General features: G+C 39.2%; 1 protein-coding gene across 5 annotated transcripts in view; it reads right to left on the bottom strand.

Annotated features, from left to right (window-relative positions):
* Nucleotides 1-14,365, bottom strand: part of LOC130917361 (muscleblind-like protein 1) — a 138,939-nt gene that overhangs the window by 21,359 nt on the left and 103,215 nt on the right. For all 5 annotated transcript variants that reach the window (XM_057838687.1, XM_057838689.1, XM_057838690.1 and 2 more), the window contains one exon: nt 5,635-5,841. In XM_057838687.1, coding sequence (XP_057694670.1) covers nt 5,635-5,841 — 207 coding nt within the window. The remainder of the gene's footprint in view (nt 1-5,634; nt 5,842-14,365) is intronic.

Here is a 14,365-nt window from a genome sequence, read left to right as displayed (position 1 = left end):
AATGTTCTTTTGAGGGGAAAAAAAAATGGACCGGCACATTCAGCAAATGAAAATGGGTAAATGTAAGTCTGAACATAATGAAAGTAATTCAATTAATAATGGTAGGGTGAATTCTATCCCTACAACAAATGGGAAGACAATCTAAATTACCTATCTGACTGAAATCTTTATATAATGCAAATAAGGTTGCTTAAAGTTGGCGGGGACAATTTGAACATGCTGAAAAGTTGTGTTATGTCGCTACCGTCCCTATGCTACCGTCCCTATGCAAACCTACGCCCTTGCTTCAAAGCATGATTTTGGAATGTGGGAGGAAACCACAGTATTTCTACAAGAGTATTAGAACCCACAACTGCAGAACTGTAAACCTTTGGAGTCGTTTACATGGTTATGGTTGTAACGGATTATTATTATTTTTTTAATATTTCATATTACCTACAGGGAAGACTATAGATTTTAGTGTTAAAATTGGTCAAGTCTGGATCTCAGACATTAGATTTCATCTAGCAAGGCTCTACTACAACTATCTTTATTTCCTGCTTGTTTTGGGGTATTTTCCCTTCAGTTTTGTCAAAAGCAAGTGAACTGCATGCTCAATGGGGTTCAGGTCAGGTGACTGACATCGCCATTGAATAACATTTCAGTTTTACACCTTGTTAACATTTTGGTTGTTCCTGGCATCCACATTTTAGCTGTAGCGACAGCATGACAGAACATGACAAACACGTGTGACGAACGTGGAAAATGTTGTCATTCATCTCTGAGTGGACAACTATTCACACATCTCACACACATCTTGCTTGCATCTCTTGCTTTTAGGGATTAAAAGAAAAACTTGAGAACGGCCATGCAAGCACAGGGGAAACATGCAATCTATGAGGCAGAGGTGCCCTCTAACGTACAATTCCAAGAAAGATAATTAAAAAATACCCACAAAAAATGCAAAGTCGCAGCCGTCAGTAATCCACAGCTTCATTTACTTCAGCATTTGATGAATTAATTAATCCGCCTTGCCTGTTCACATGCTGATGATCACTTCAGGCAGACAGAGACAATCAATCTAATTGAAGGGTGAACGCATTACTCTGGATTGATAGGCAGAACAGAGCGTGACTGCCGCTTGTTTTAAGGCACTCATCAATCACGGTGCGTCGAACCGTTATTCAAATCAGCCGTGTTGCTGTTTCTCGGAGGGACGATAGAGAGCAGCAAATGGTTGCAAAAAGCGAAGGCTTTGCTGCTTGGTTAGGCCCATGGGAAATATGAGAACTTCGGGAGAGGGGCCTGACATTGACATATTTACCAAAACACACACACGTACACACACGGTTAAGACAGGTATAAAATGAGATTTTTTCCCCCCTTTAGAATAACATTTTGACACTTTTAAGAGGAGCCCAATAACTTATCGTCTCTGCTCGAGCTCAGGCTGCTTCTGCTGAGTCTCAATCGCACTAAAACAGATTTAATATCATAACACCCTGTGTGTATATCCTTTTTCTCCTCTTTGCCTGTTTATCGGCCTTGCTGTCTGCACACATAAAGCGATTTGTGCAAAAACTGTCTGTCGCCATGACAGCTAATCATCTGCAAACACCAATCAGCACTTGGGTTCAGGACGGCACCTAACTCTTTAAATATATACACATAACACACATTCATCCCTTCCCATCGTCACAACTGGCCTTATAGAGAAAAAAGAGGCCACCTTGTTGTCAGGCAGATGTTGGCAAGGTGGGCGATGGAGGGAGGAAGGGAGGGAGGGAAAACGTGGGAGTAGATGATGGATTCGGAGTAAAGGACGGCGAGATCGGGATCAAGGAGACCAGAGAGCAAGAGAGAGAGAGAGACAGCGTATGGTTGGTTAGACAAAAAGAGAGATTCCGAAAAAAAGAGTGACTCAGAAAAAAAGAGTAAGACCAAATTGGAGCAATTTGATGTTCCCTGTAGCCTGCGTGGACCGGCATGTCTCCCTTAACAGTGCTTAATCATGCATTAGAGTGAGCCGTAACCCGCCCAGAGTGCTTAGGTGGGGAAGCAAATGAAGGGCCCGTTAATCATATTTGCGTCCCCATGGTAACCGTCGTTCTCGGCCATTTGCATCAGGCGCGCTTGCAGGTAAAAAAGCAACATGTGAGTTTGTGAGAGTCGGGAAACACCGCTCTGGGGCAACACTTCAGGGAAGACAGGCAGAAAGAGTAAGATGGAATGTTTGGGAAAATCATTTTTACAGAGTGGCTTGTCTTCTAAAATAGAATTTCTTAGTGACTGAGGGAAATTGTGTGTAACGTATCTGCCAACTGCAGTGCGTGATACTCCACTGAATTCCAGCTCTGTTTATTTTGAACGGTACAGAAGCAAGTGAAATATGTCTACCTCCTAGGATAATTCTAGCGAAGTCTGTTTCTAATGAATCCATCCATCCATCCATCCATGCATCCAACACTTAATCCGGGGTTGGGTCGTGAGGGTGAAGCTTTAGTAGGGAAGCCCAGACTTCCCTCTCCCCAGCAACTTCAACTAACTCTTCCGGCAGCATCCCAAGGCGTTCCCAGGCCAGCCAAGAGACATAGCCTCTCCTGTCCTGGGAGGCTCAACACCTCTCCAGGGTGGCATCCAGGAGGCATTCGTACCAGATGCCCCAGCCACCTCAGCTGGCTCCTCTCAATGTGGAGGAGTAACGGCTCGACCGTGAGTCCCTCCCATCACATGTCTTAATTTTTTTATATATGTTGGATTATTTATGTACAACAGAAAACATTCTTATCATATCAAGCAGGGGCGTAACTGGGGGGGGGTGGGGTGTCAGTGCCCACCCATGGACACGCTCTGCTGTCCACCCAAAGAAAACTGGATGTAGTACTAACGGCAGTCTGGGCACCGCGTATGGTATTTCATTCATTCCTATGTGTTCTAAGTTTTAACTTTTGCATTGTTACCTTCTCTTTCACCTTAAAAATGAAATGAAGGTTTTGTTACTACACATTTACGCATATTTTTTTTTTTTTTCTCTTTTTTTTCTTCTACATTTTAGCAAAGTTTTCACCAGTGTTCACCTGGCTGTTGGGTTTGGTGAGTTTTGAAGCATTCTGAGGGGGTCAAAGTAGGGCTCAAAGCATGACAAAGAATGACTGCTGGGGGGCGCTACATAGTGTATTTGGAATTTGTCTTTACACGGTATCAAAGATTGCACCTGTCTTGATCTGCCTGCGGATTTTGGTGAATTTTGAACCATTCAAAGGGGGTCAAATTGAGCTGAAAGGGGCTGCGGAACAAAGAATAACTATAATGATAATAATAAAACCGAGGAACTACAATAGGTTACCTAAAAAAAACATTGTCACCTGCATGTCCATACTGTTCAGTTATGGATGTGTTGTAAGTCAAATAAAATCAAATCAACTTTTGTGTGTTTAGATCAAATCACAACACCAGATATCTGAAGGAGAAACCAAAACATGTTTTAACGTGCAGTAGCCCTATGCTGGATTTCCACCTACTTGAGCTTTGTAGTTTTTTTTTTTTTTTTTTGCACCCCCCCCCCCCCCCCCCCCCCCCAAGTAAGACTAATGCCCACCAACACCTGGCATCCTGGTAACACCACTGAAACAAATGTTTTTTACCTCATATACTTATTGTTTTTCAAAAATTAAAACCAAAAACTAAAAATTCAAAACATGATGACCACAGGTAGGTCATATTTTGCACCCCAAATAAGGAAGAAAAAACCTTTTATACACATTCACACACACATTCAAATAGCTTGCAAAGACAAACATGAAAAATACTTCTGTATATAGAAAACGTAATTACATTCCCAGATTTCTTTAGAGTGTTTATACAAAGTACACATGGTATTCGTCACACAGAGTTAAATTAAAGCAATATTCGATTTTCATACAAGTCCCAAACTGTTTTGATACCCTTGATTTTCATAATTTCAAATGTTACTAGTTGTCAAAGAAATTGCTGATGCTATAACAGCTAACTAAAAATTCATTTCAGCTAGTATGACGTCTGAGGGTTATTTAGTTACTAGTACAAGTACAGTTACTGCAAGATGAGATTTGGATAAAAAAAATATATACAAATATAGGAACAATAACAATGTTTTGTTTTCTTTCTTTAATGTTCGTTTCCGCTGTCATATGGTTGTGATTATTTTGTTTATTTATTATTTTGTGTTTTTGTGAATTAGAACAGTGTAATAAATTATAAAAATTGCAATAAACAAACAAAACAGTCATGTTCTAAAAATGACTGTATTGTTTAAATGAATCTTATAATAAAATGTTGAAATAACCACCACAAAACATACAAAAAAAATATTTAATATTTACACTACTCATAATAAAAACATTAAAGATGTTTTAACCTAAAATTTAACATGACAATAAATAAACTGAAATTGAAACCACCAAAATAAATGTACAAGTTTATTGTTTGTTAATTAAAATACTAATAATATCTTTATATTAGTATTGATTCCTACATATCATGGTAATCCTCAAAAGTTTAGTCAACTGGATTCTTCCCTTTATTGGAATTTATTATTCTTCAAGTTTTAAATAGAATGCATTCCCTAATAACAAGAGATACAAAAAATACTATTATTCATTAATATGCGATAAAATTAAACACTTTGAAAGCAAGAAAATGTATTATGAGTCATCAACCTGGCCAGACAATGCTATTCCTGGATAATCAGTTTGTCTGGATTCGACTGAAAACGCAAACAATAGGAGAACGAGAGGATTTGAATACCACGTTTTTATGAGAATGCCATTAGCCGGTGTTCTTTTTTTTTTTGTTGTCTCCAGCGTGACACTTGACTCTGCAATGAAATCTAATGCCTGCTCAGTCTTCTGTATCTGATAGTGCTTCTCAGCCTCCTTCCTTGATGACCACAACAGGTCTCCAAATGGATTTTTTTCTTAGCCCCACCCTGTCTGTCCCACCATCTATTCTGTCCTGTCACCAATCCAATCCCCCCGCTCTGCGTGTCGTCTGCCAGGCGACTTCCTCATCCCCCCTGCCGTCATCAATTACCTGACCGCCCACTGTTACATGTTAAATGCAACCATCCTAACTTTGTCGCCCACCTCCTGCCTGCATCCCAACGATTAGCTCGTTATTCTTTCGTCGTTGTTTCCCGGGTGGGGCTGCATAATGGATGAGATTGAGCTACAGTCAAATTAATGATTAGCTGCGCACAGCTAGACGAGCAGCGCTCATCATGTGACTGAATGGTTTCATGGAAGAAGGAAAGATTCCTTACAAGTTTCACTGTCATTCTGGGAAAGTGGGGCTGAGCTAATGTGTGCACAGAACTACTCTTATTAATGTCTCTTCCTCTTTGCTCAAGTCTGGGTAATGACCATATTATGGTAATGGTGTAGTCTACAGTACACAAACTGTGTATTGGATACATAATTAAAGTCTACATACAGACACTGTTTGAGGGAAGGGTCTTCAATATTCAGACACATCCCACAATTCAAATGCTAATCGCTTTGCCGGGCTGTGAAATAATGTTCAATGCCTGCTGTGTTTACCAGAGTTTTGCTCTAAACAGATAGACATGATTAAATCATGATTTAAAATCTCCATAATACATGCCTCTGTGCGTCTCACCTCCAGTCTATCCGTCCTCATCAGTTTCTGCGCCGCTGTGGTGACTGGGACAGGGACAGTGGTGTTGCTGGTGAGCAGTACCGGAGCGCTGGGCAGAATCTCGGCGGGCATCAGGCCGGGCGAAACCGGGCCGAGGTAAGGGTTAAACGCCGCAGCCGCGCCACCGTTGCCGTTGGTTGCCAGACCGGACGAGACTGAGAACATGGGCTGAAATGAAAGAGTGAGTCAAATTGAGGTTCATTTTTTTCTAATCACTGACAAAGTTGAAAAATTCAGGTTTTTCCATATTTGTAGAGCAAATATAAAATTTATTGGCTTTAACATACCTGTCAACCCGAGGCCGTTGGCAATCTTACAAATAGTGACATATGCCCTTACAAATGGTGACAAATATTACAACATTTTATATAGCGTGCAATATGAAACAAGAATAAAACTCAATTTTTAAAATATACAGTGGGGCAAATAAGTATTTAGTCAACCACTAATTTTGCAAGTTCTCCCACTTGAAAATATTAGAGAGGCCTGTAATTGTCAACATGGGTAAACCTCAACCATGAGAGACAGAATGTGGAAAAAAAAAAAAAGAAAATCGCACCGTTTGATTTTTAAAGAATTTATTTGCAAATCATGGTGGAAAATAAGCATTTGGTCTATACCAAAAGTTCATCTCAATACTTTGTTTTGTACCCTTTGGTGGCAATAATGGAGGCCAAACGTTTTCTGTAACTCTTCACAAGGTTTCACACACTGTTGCTGGTATTTTGGCCCATTCCTCCATGCAGATCTCCTCTACAGCAGTCATGTTTTGGGGGTGTCATTGGGCAACACGGACTTTCAACTCCCTCCTCACCCCGTGGCGTCAAAATGATAACAAGAACGGGGAGCAAAAATCCCAGAACCACACGGGGGGACCTAGTGAATGACCTACAGAGATCTGGGACCACAGTAACAAAGGCTACTATCAGTAACACAATGCGCCGCCAGGGACTCAAATCCTGCACTGCCAGATGTGTCCCCCTGCTGAAGAAAGTACACGTCCAGGCCTGTCTGCAGTTCGCTCGAGAGCATTTGGATGATCCAGAAGAGGACTGGGAGAATGTGTTATGGTCAGATGAAACCAAAATAGAACTTTTTGGTAGAAACACAGGTTCTCTTGTTTGGAGGAAAAATAATACTGAATTGCACCATACCCACTGTGAAGCATGGGGGTGGAAACATCATGCTTCGGGGCTGTTTTTCTGCGAAGGGACCAGGACGACTGATCTGTGTAAAGGAAAGAATGAATAGGGCCATGTATCGAGAGGTTTTGAGTGAAAATCTCCTTCCATCAGCAAGGGCATTGAGACGTGGCTGGGTCTTTCAGCATGACAATGATCCCAAACACACAGCCAGGGCAACAAAGGAGTGGCTTTGTAAGAATCATTTCAAGGTCCTGGAGTGGCCTAGCCAGTCTCCAGGTCTCAATCCCCTATAGAAAATCTGCGGAGGGATTTGAAAGTCCGTGTTGCCCATCGACGAGTTACAGAAAACGTTTGGCCTCCGTTATTGCCAACAAAGGGTACATAACAAAGTATTGAGATGAACTCTTGGTATTGACCAAATAATTATTTTCCACCATGATTTGCAAATAAATTATTTAATCATCAAACAATGTGATTTTCTGTTTTTTTTTTTCACATTCTGTCTCTCATGGTTGAGGTTTAACCATGTTGACAATTACAGGCCTTTCTAATATTTTCAAGTGGGAGAACTTGCACAACTAGTGGTTGACTAAATACTTATTTGCCTCACTGTATGAATTTATTGGTAATATTGTCAAATATAACCTGGTGCAATCAAAGAACAATCAATATCTTCAGCTACATCATGATTACTAAAATTTAACAATGACTTTTGTTATAATATTATGTAGCGCTTTTGGCACTTTCAATCATGTCTTTTAATGGCTGCACTTCATGGCACTTCAGCTTGCTCTTCAGTTTGACTTGAAGGTAGTTCGTTAGTGTGTCCAATTATAAATTAAAAAGGTCAATTGATAAAATTAACTTACCGATGCAATGTTTGAGCCAGGGAACGTTTCTTTTGCCAATTCTGAGAAGTGATCAGCAATAGTTGCAGGCAAATTGTGTTTGGCAACAAATTGGCAGAATAAAATCTCTGCTTTCGCCACTTTTTATTTTGCAGACTTCATCTTTATGACCAGTGTTCTTAATCTTACTTTAAAAAAGTAATTAATTACAGTTACAAATTACCCCTCCCAAAAAGTAATTGAGTTAGTAACTCAGTTACCTCAATGTAAGAGTAATTACTTTTTCATTTTTCAAAAAAACAAACAAACAAACAAACAAACAAACAAACAAACAAACAAACAAACAAAAAAAAACAAAACAAAACAAAAAAACAAAAAACAAAAACCATAGTAACATTTTCTATGTTTTGGAAGTCATTTAATGTTGTGAATCAACTGTTAAAGTTGTTATAATTGGTACAGTTTTTGCATTAGTACCCTTCTGTCTACTTTTGACATGTGAAAGTTTTAAAACTTTTTTATCATTTAAAGATAGATTCAAGTAAAGGATTTTGCCGATTTAGGAGTATTTTAGTTAAAAAGTACTTAGGTCCGCTAGGATGGAGCCTTTTTGAGAAGCCGAGTGTCATTTTACCTGCAGTTCTATATGCATGTGATATCTAGTGTAGCATCAAGTGGGCGTAGATTGTAGGCTGTCGGCTACAGTCAGGAAATATTGGAGCCACCTAGCCTAGCATCACGTTTCCAACAGCGTCACAACACTCTTCCCTCCTTTACACTCTCGCTCTTCTCTCACCGTGTCTCTGACTTTTCTCGTGTCATTCAACCAACGTAGTAACACATAGTAACGCACATTGTCTCGTTGCCGAAACGGTGACAAAATCCAAACGGAAGGAAAAAAAAACAATGCACGAAAAACGTACAGATTTTGAACGTACGGTGTACACATTTAAAAATCAGTGCTCACTTGTACAAATTTCGTCGAAACCATAACACTTAATAGGTATGCTTTAATCTTATTAAGATAGATCCTACTTCTTTATTGTTAAATATACAATGCTTCCCCATTCCCTCTTATACCGTCATAAACAAGAAGACGTCTCGTTATTTAAAATGTTTCTTTTCAGTCTGTGTTTTTAGTAGGGCTGTCAAAATTATCGCGTTAATGGGCGGTAATTAATTTTTTAAATGAATCACGTTAAAATATTTGACGCAATTAACGCACATGCCCCGCTCAAACAGATTAAAGTGACAGCAGTGTAATGTCCGTTTGTTACTTGTTTTTTTGGTGTTTGGTGTCTGCTGGCGCTTGGGCCCAAATGATTTTATGAGTTTCAGCACAATGAGTGAGCATGGTGTAATTATTGACATCAACAATGGCGAGCTACTAGTTTATTTTTTGATTGAAAATTTTACAAATGTTATTAAAATGAAAACATTAAGAGGGGTTTTTCTATAACTTGTACTAACATTTATCTTTTAAGAACTAAGAGTCTTTCTATCCATGGGTCGCTTTAACAGAATGTTAATGTTAATGCCATCTTGTTGATTTATTGTTATAATAAACAAATACAGTACTTATATACAGTATGATGAATGTATATATCCGTCTTGTGTTTTTCCATTCCAACAATAATTTACAGAAAAATATGGCATATTTTATAGATGGTTTGAATTGCGATTAATTACGATTAATTAATTTTTAAGCTGTAATTAACTCGATTAAAATTTGTAACCATTTGACAGCCCTAGTTTTTAGTAAAAAATAAAATAAAACAGTGAAAGCAGCTCACAGCGGACGGAATATGAAAAGGAAAAAAAAAACGTTTTTTCTATCATTGATATGATGCTGCAAGTTTTGCCTGCACGTTAGTGACCTGAACCCCAGTCTAAGAGTCGTCCCTTGAGATCCTGCCAACAGGACACAATGAGTAATAGAGCAGTGGCGGCAGCCAGGGCCTGAGCCGCTACAAAGCCCCTTGCTGCTCTCATTAAATCAAGAGAAATGGCATGAAATCTGTAGTATTTCCAGCGCTGCCTTCAAGAGTATCTGGAGAATTAAATCTTATCACAAGGTGCACTTGAAAAGTGGATTTGCACCCCTCAAGGTGCTCTGATATCAAGCCACGGCTCAAGGTTTGGCCCGAGCAGACGTGATGTCATTGAAATGAATCTCAGTCATGTGGCTTCATCAGTGCATGATGTCATCCGCTAAATATTTTTAAAACCCTGCTCGCAGCCATTTCTGGAATATCATTTTACCGTGATGTTTTGCTAACATTTTGAACATGCTTTCATGCAGTTAAATGAAATTCATTCACTGTTATCGTTCCACTTGACACCACTACATAGATGTGTGACAGTAATCATCATTTAGATCACTCAAATCAAGATCAAAAATATTTATATAAACATTACATTTAACATGCAAACGCTTTGAGGGATCATCAAAGTGAGGTTGCCATGTTTTTTTCTTTCACAAATGAAGAAAGATCAAAAGGATCTGAAGTCGCGGTCTACACCCAATTAAACAAATCTTCACGATTGATTTAACATGTTTACCATATGGATAATTAACTTGAATACAATTATGACTGATATCATGAAGGCTGTTAAGAGCTAGGGACTAAATAGTGCATGAAATAATGAACAAGGGACCCAGTAAATGAGTGAGAGTTGGTTAATTAAGTCATTGAGTAAGTCAAGTCAAGCGAAGATATGTGTCAGTGAGTAAGTAAGTCTGAGTGAGGCAGTACGTGGGTTCATAAATGAACTAGCTCTCTGCGCGCTCTGTCCTCTACTGTCATGAAAATCGAAAATAGTGTTTTAGTTGTGGAACGAACGAATACTGGTATGGTACTTTTCAAGAATATGTAGGGCAAGGGTGGCCAAGTCCGGTCCTCGAGAACCCATATTCAGCTTGTTTTCCATGTCTCCCTCCTTTAACACACCTGAATCAAATGATCAGCTCATCAGCAAGCGCTGCAGAAGCCTGATAACGATCCCGATGATTTGATTCAGGTGTGTTGAGGAGGGAGACCTGGAACACAAGTAGGAGTGCAACGGTTTGTGGTTCAAAGCTGAACCGTACGGTTTGCCCTGTACGGTTCAATACGCCTTTATGAGCCGCGCCTTTTCAGTTTTGCAATTAATTTATTCCGAACGCTTGTGGAATGAATTGGTCGCACTCTGTGTGCGACGTGAAGCACAGCTGTGGAGAAATTCCCGCCGCAAGTAAATGTCCAATCGCTGTCAAGCACCTGTGTAATAGAAGCCGAGTAACGCCCTCTCTCGCTTACGAGCGAAGTGAAACAAGAAAGAAAACAAAAAGCTATGGCGAGCGGAGGAGTGGAGAGACCGAATTTTGAGGAAGCACTGGCTTCTTTCAAATCTGCGGTGTGGCAACATTTCGGTTTCCCCGTGGACTACAATGTGGTGGGAGAGAAAATAGGAGGGAGAGAAAATATTGAAGAAAAAAAAAAAACAATTTGTAAGCATTGCTTAGCGCTTGTTCCCTATGCTAATGGCAACACTTATAACATGACTCCAGCACCTCAGCCGGCATCACCCACAGATATCACTTTCTCAGAGCAGGACAACCCCGGAGATGACACCAGTGAAAACACACGGCGGGCTTCGTTAATTTATTTGCAACGCTTGACCGCGGACATATTTCTCCAACAACGTATTCCCCAACATTTATGAAATGGCACGCAAAGCCATCGAAGATGACTTCGCTAAAGCACATAGTTTCGCCGTGACAACTGATAGTTGGACGTCCTGTGCTACAGAGTGCTACTACCTAACTGTGACGTTCCACTATAATTCAAAACTGTCAAGTTGTACGGTCTCGGCGTAATTTGTACAAGTGAGCACTGATTTTTAAAATGTGTACGCCGTATGTTACGTTCAAATTCTGTACGTTTTTCATGCATTATGTTTTTTTTCCTCCGTTCATTAATACGTTGGTTGAATAACGCAAGAAAAGTCAGAGGCACGGAGAGGGAAGAGTGTTTGTTGTGACGCTGTAGCAAACGCGATGCTAGGCTAGGTGGCTCCAATATTTCCTGACTGTAGCCGACAGCCTACAACCTACGCCTAGATATCTCATGCATATAGAACTACATGCGAAATGAAAGACTCGGTAGCATTAGTAAACAGCCGCCATTTTAGAGCAGTAAACTTCTCAGAAAGGCTCTGTTGTAGTGAACCTTCCTAATGAACCCAAGGTACTTTTTATCTAAAATACTCCTAAATTGGCAAAATCTTGACTTGAGTCTATCTTTAAATGATGAAACAGTTTTAAAATGTTCACATGTCAAAAGCAGACAGAAGGGAACTAATGCAAAAACGGGAGCAATTTTATCAACTTTAACGGTTGATTCAGAACATTAAATGACCTCCAAACATAGCAAAGGTTACTATGTTTTTTGTTTTTTTTGTTTTAATGAAAAAAAAAAACATGAAAGGTAACACCAGTTACTTTGCCAAGTAACTTTTTTACTACTGTGTGTGTATTTCAGTCGTCAGTCACTAAACTAGCCAAAGAGCTAAGAGGCATTTTAACAGTCGAACATGTTTACATTTTAAATGTTACTTCATTTTCTTAAAAGCAAAATAAAGGCAGTTTAAAAAAAAAAAATGCAAAAAGCAAACCGAAACCGAACCGCAACCGTGATCCCAAAACGGAGGTTCAAACCGAACCGTGGGCTAACTGAACCGTTGCACCCCTAAACAAACACAAGCCGGATAGGGGCTCTCAAGGACCGGAGTCGGGCACCCCTGATGACGCATTCCCCCACCTCTCCTGTTTTCTGACCAATGAGCTGACATCTCATTGGTCGAGGTACTGTGGGTTGCCATTATGATACCAGAAGACAACATCGATTGTGGGAGATAAGAGGTTTGAGTGAAGCTTGAGTAAAAAGCGTGTTGAAAATGATGATAATTTGTTATCTTGTTCTTGTCTCTGTACTCTATTTATGCTATTTATGTTATTTTTGTGTGTTGCGTCAATTTCATTTGCATTTTCACATTATATTTGGAGTGATCATTTCTGAAATTGTTATTGCTGTGGGGACTCTGAACACACCTCAGTATATGTTTGCACTTTTAAAAATGTATTAAAAATACATTGCCAATAATTATTGTTCTTCAATGTGCTTATATTACTCAAATATGTACCTCTGATTATGATTATATTACAATTACTGTATTAATTAAAAAAAAAAAAAAAAAAAAAAAAAAAAAAAAAAAAAAAAAACTTTTCACGTACAAAAAAATTTATCAAAAGGTGACTTTTATCCGGCTGGTCGGCTCTACTAATGAAGTGTCCCTTATTTTTATTTTCAGGGAGTTGGCAACCCTAGCAGCAGTTAACCTTACTGTATAGTTTGGCTATTGTTGGGCTGCTACTGAGGTGTGTTAACACCCAAGTAATGGCGGGCACCACCAGAGAGCAACATCCGTAAATCTCCACTCGGCTTAGTCTATACCCATGAATTTGACGTCCGCACGAGCATTTTGGCGTCATTTGATGGCCTATTGAATAGATTTTGAGATCGTGAGTTGACAAGTTAAAATGAATGAACCTCCCCATGTTTCTACGACATAACAGCGATAGGGAATTTTCCAGAAATGTTGAACTCCTCCTTTACCGTATTGAGCATGTGCAGTTGTACTATCATGTCTGCAGACATCACACAACAAAAACTTTATAATTATTATTGTAATACCTGGAAATATGGGTGTATGCCTTTAACTGAGCCTACTGGCACAACAAGTCTGATGAAAACAGAAGAGAGAGGAAGAGTATCTAATATGTATTTGGGTTTTATTAAATTGGCACACGTTTCTGCAAATATCTGCACACATCAAAAATGCATTTAAGAAGTGTAGTATTAAGAAAAAGAAATTTAAAAGTGACCTTTTAACAAGTTTAACAAATACAAGTTAAATCTCTCAACATTATGCCTTCATTGTCTTTGAAACATGACTACATGGCAGAAGAAACAGTCTATTCTGATAAAAAACATGACGCCCTGTGCTATGTGGTAATTCATAATCGTACCTCCGTGAGTTCTATAGTTGCCATATTGTTTCATTTTTGATACCATAATTCCTTTATTGTTTTTTTTCCCAGGTTTATTATGTATTTATCTGTTTTTATTGTCTTTTATAGCTTTTTTATTCCTTATGTTATGTTGGTATCCATGGCACACCAAAATAGGAATTTTATTTGCACAGGGGATGAGGGGAAGCATGTTTACCAACTGTTTTATATGATTAAAAATAAAATCTTAAATCCGTTCACAGCCTTTAATTGGCCCAAAGCTAACGTAAGAAGGAATATTCCTATAAAATATTATGTTTGTTTTATATGTTTCCTGTCCTCTTATGTTGGTATGCATTTTTTTAAATTACATGGCGTAATTTATTGGTAATTATTGTGCATGCCCCCAAGCAATGACTCACAGATCCTCAGGGTTCCCCGGACCCCAATGTGAGAAGCCCCGCAATATACAGTGGCATGACGCTGGAGAAAGTAAAGCTTTTAAAGCCACAGCAGGCAGACTAGAAGCAGACAAATCCTCAAAAGAACAGTGTTGTCGCACTTTTTGCCACTTTGTACACAACAAAGGTGTGTTTGCTCAACTTTGTAGCGCTGTTTCTCCTCCCTCTGTCATCTATCGCCTTCAC

Source organism: Corythoichthys intestinalis, chromosome 6 (genome assembly GCF_030265065.1).
Source record: "Corythoichthys intestinalis isolate RoL2023-P3 chromosome 6, ASM3026506v1, whole genome shotgun sequence".
In the NCBI taxonomy this organism is placed as follows: domain Eukaryota; kingdom Metazoa; phylum Chordata; class Actinopteri; order Syngnathiformes; family Syngnathidae; genus Corythoichthys; species Corythoichthys intestinalis.
The sequence above is the reverse complement of the archived record's forward strand: the minus strand, read 5'-3'. Positions and strand labels throughout refer to the sequence as shown.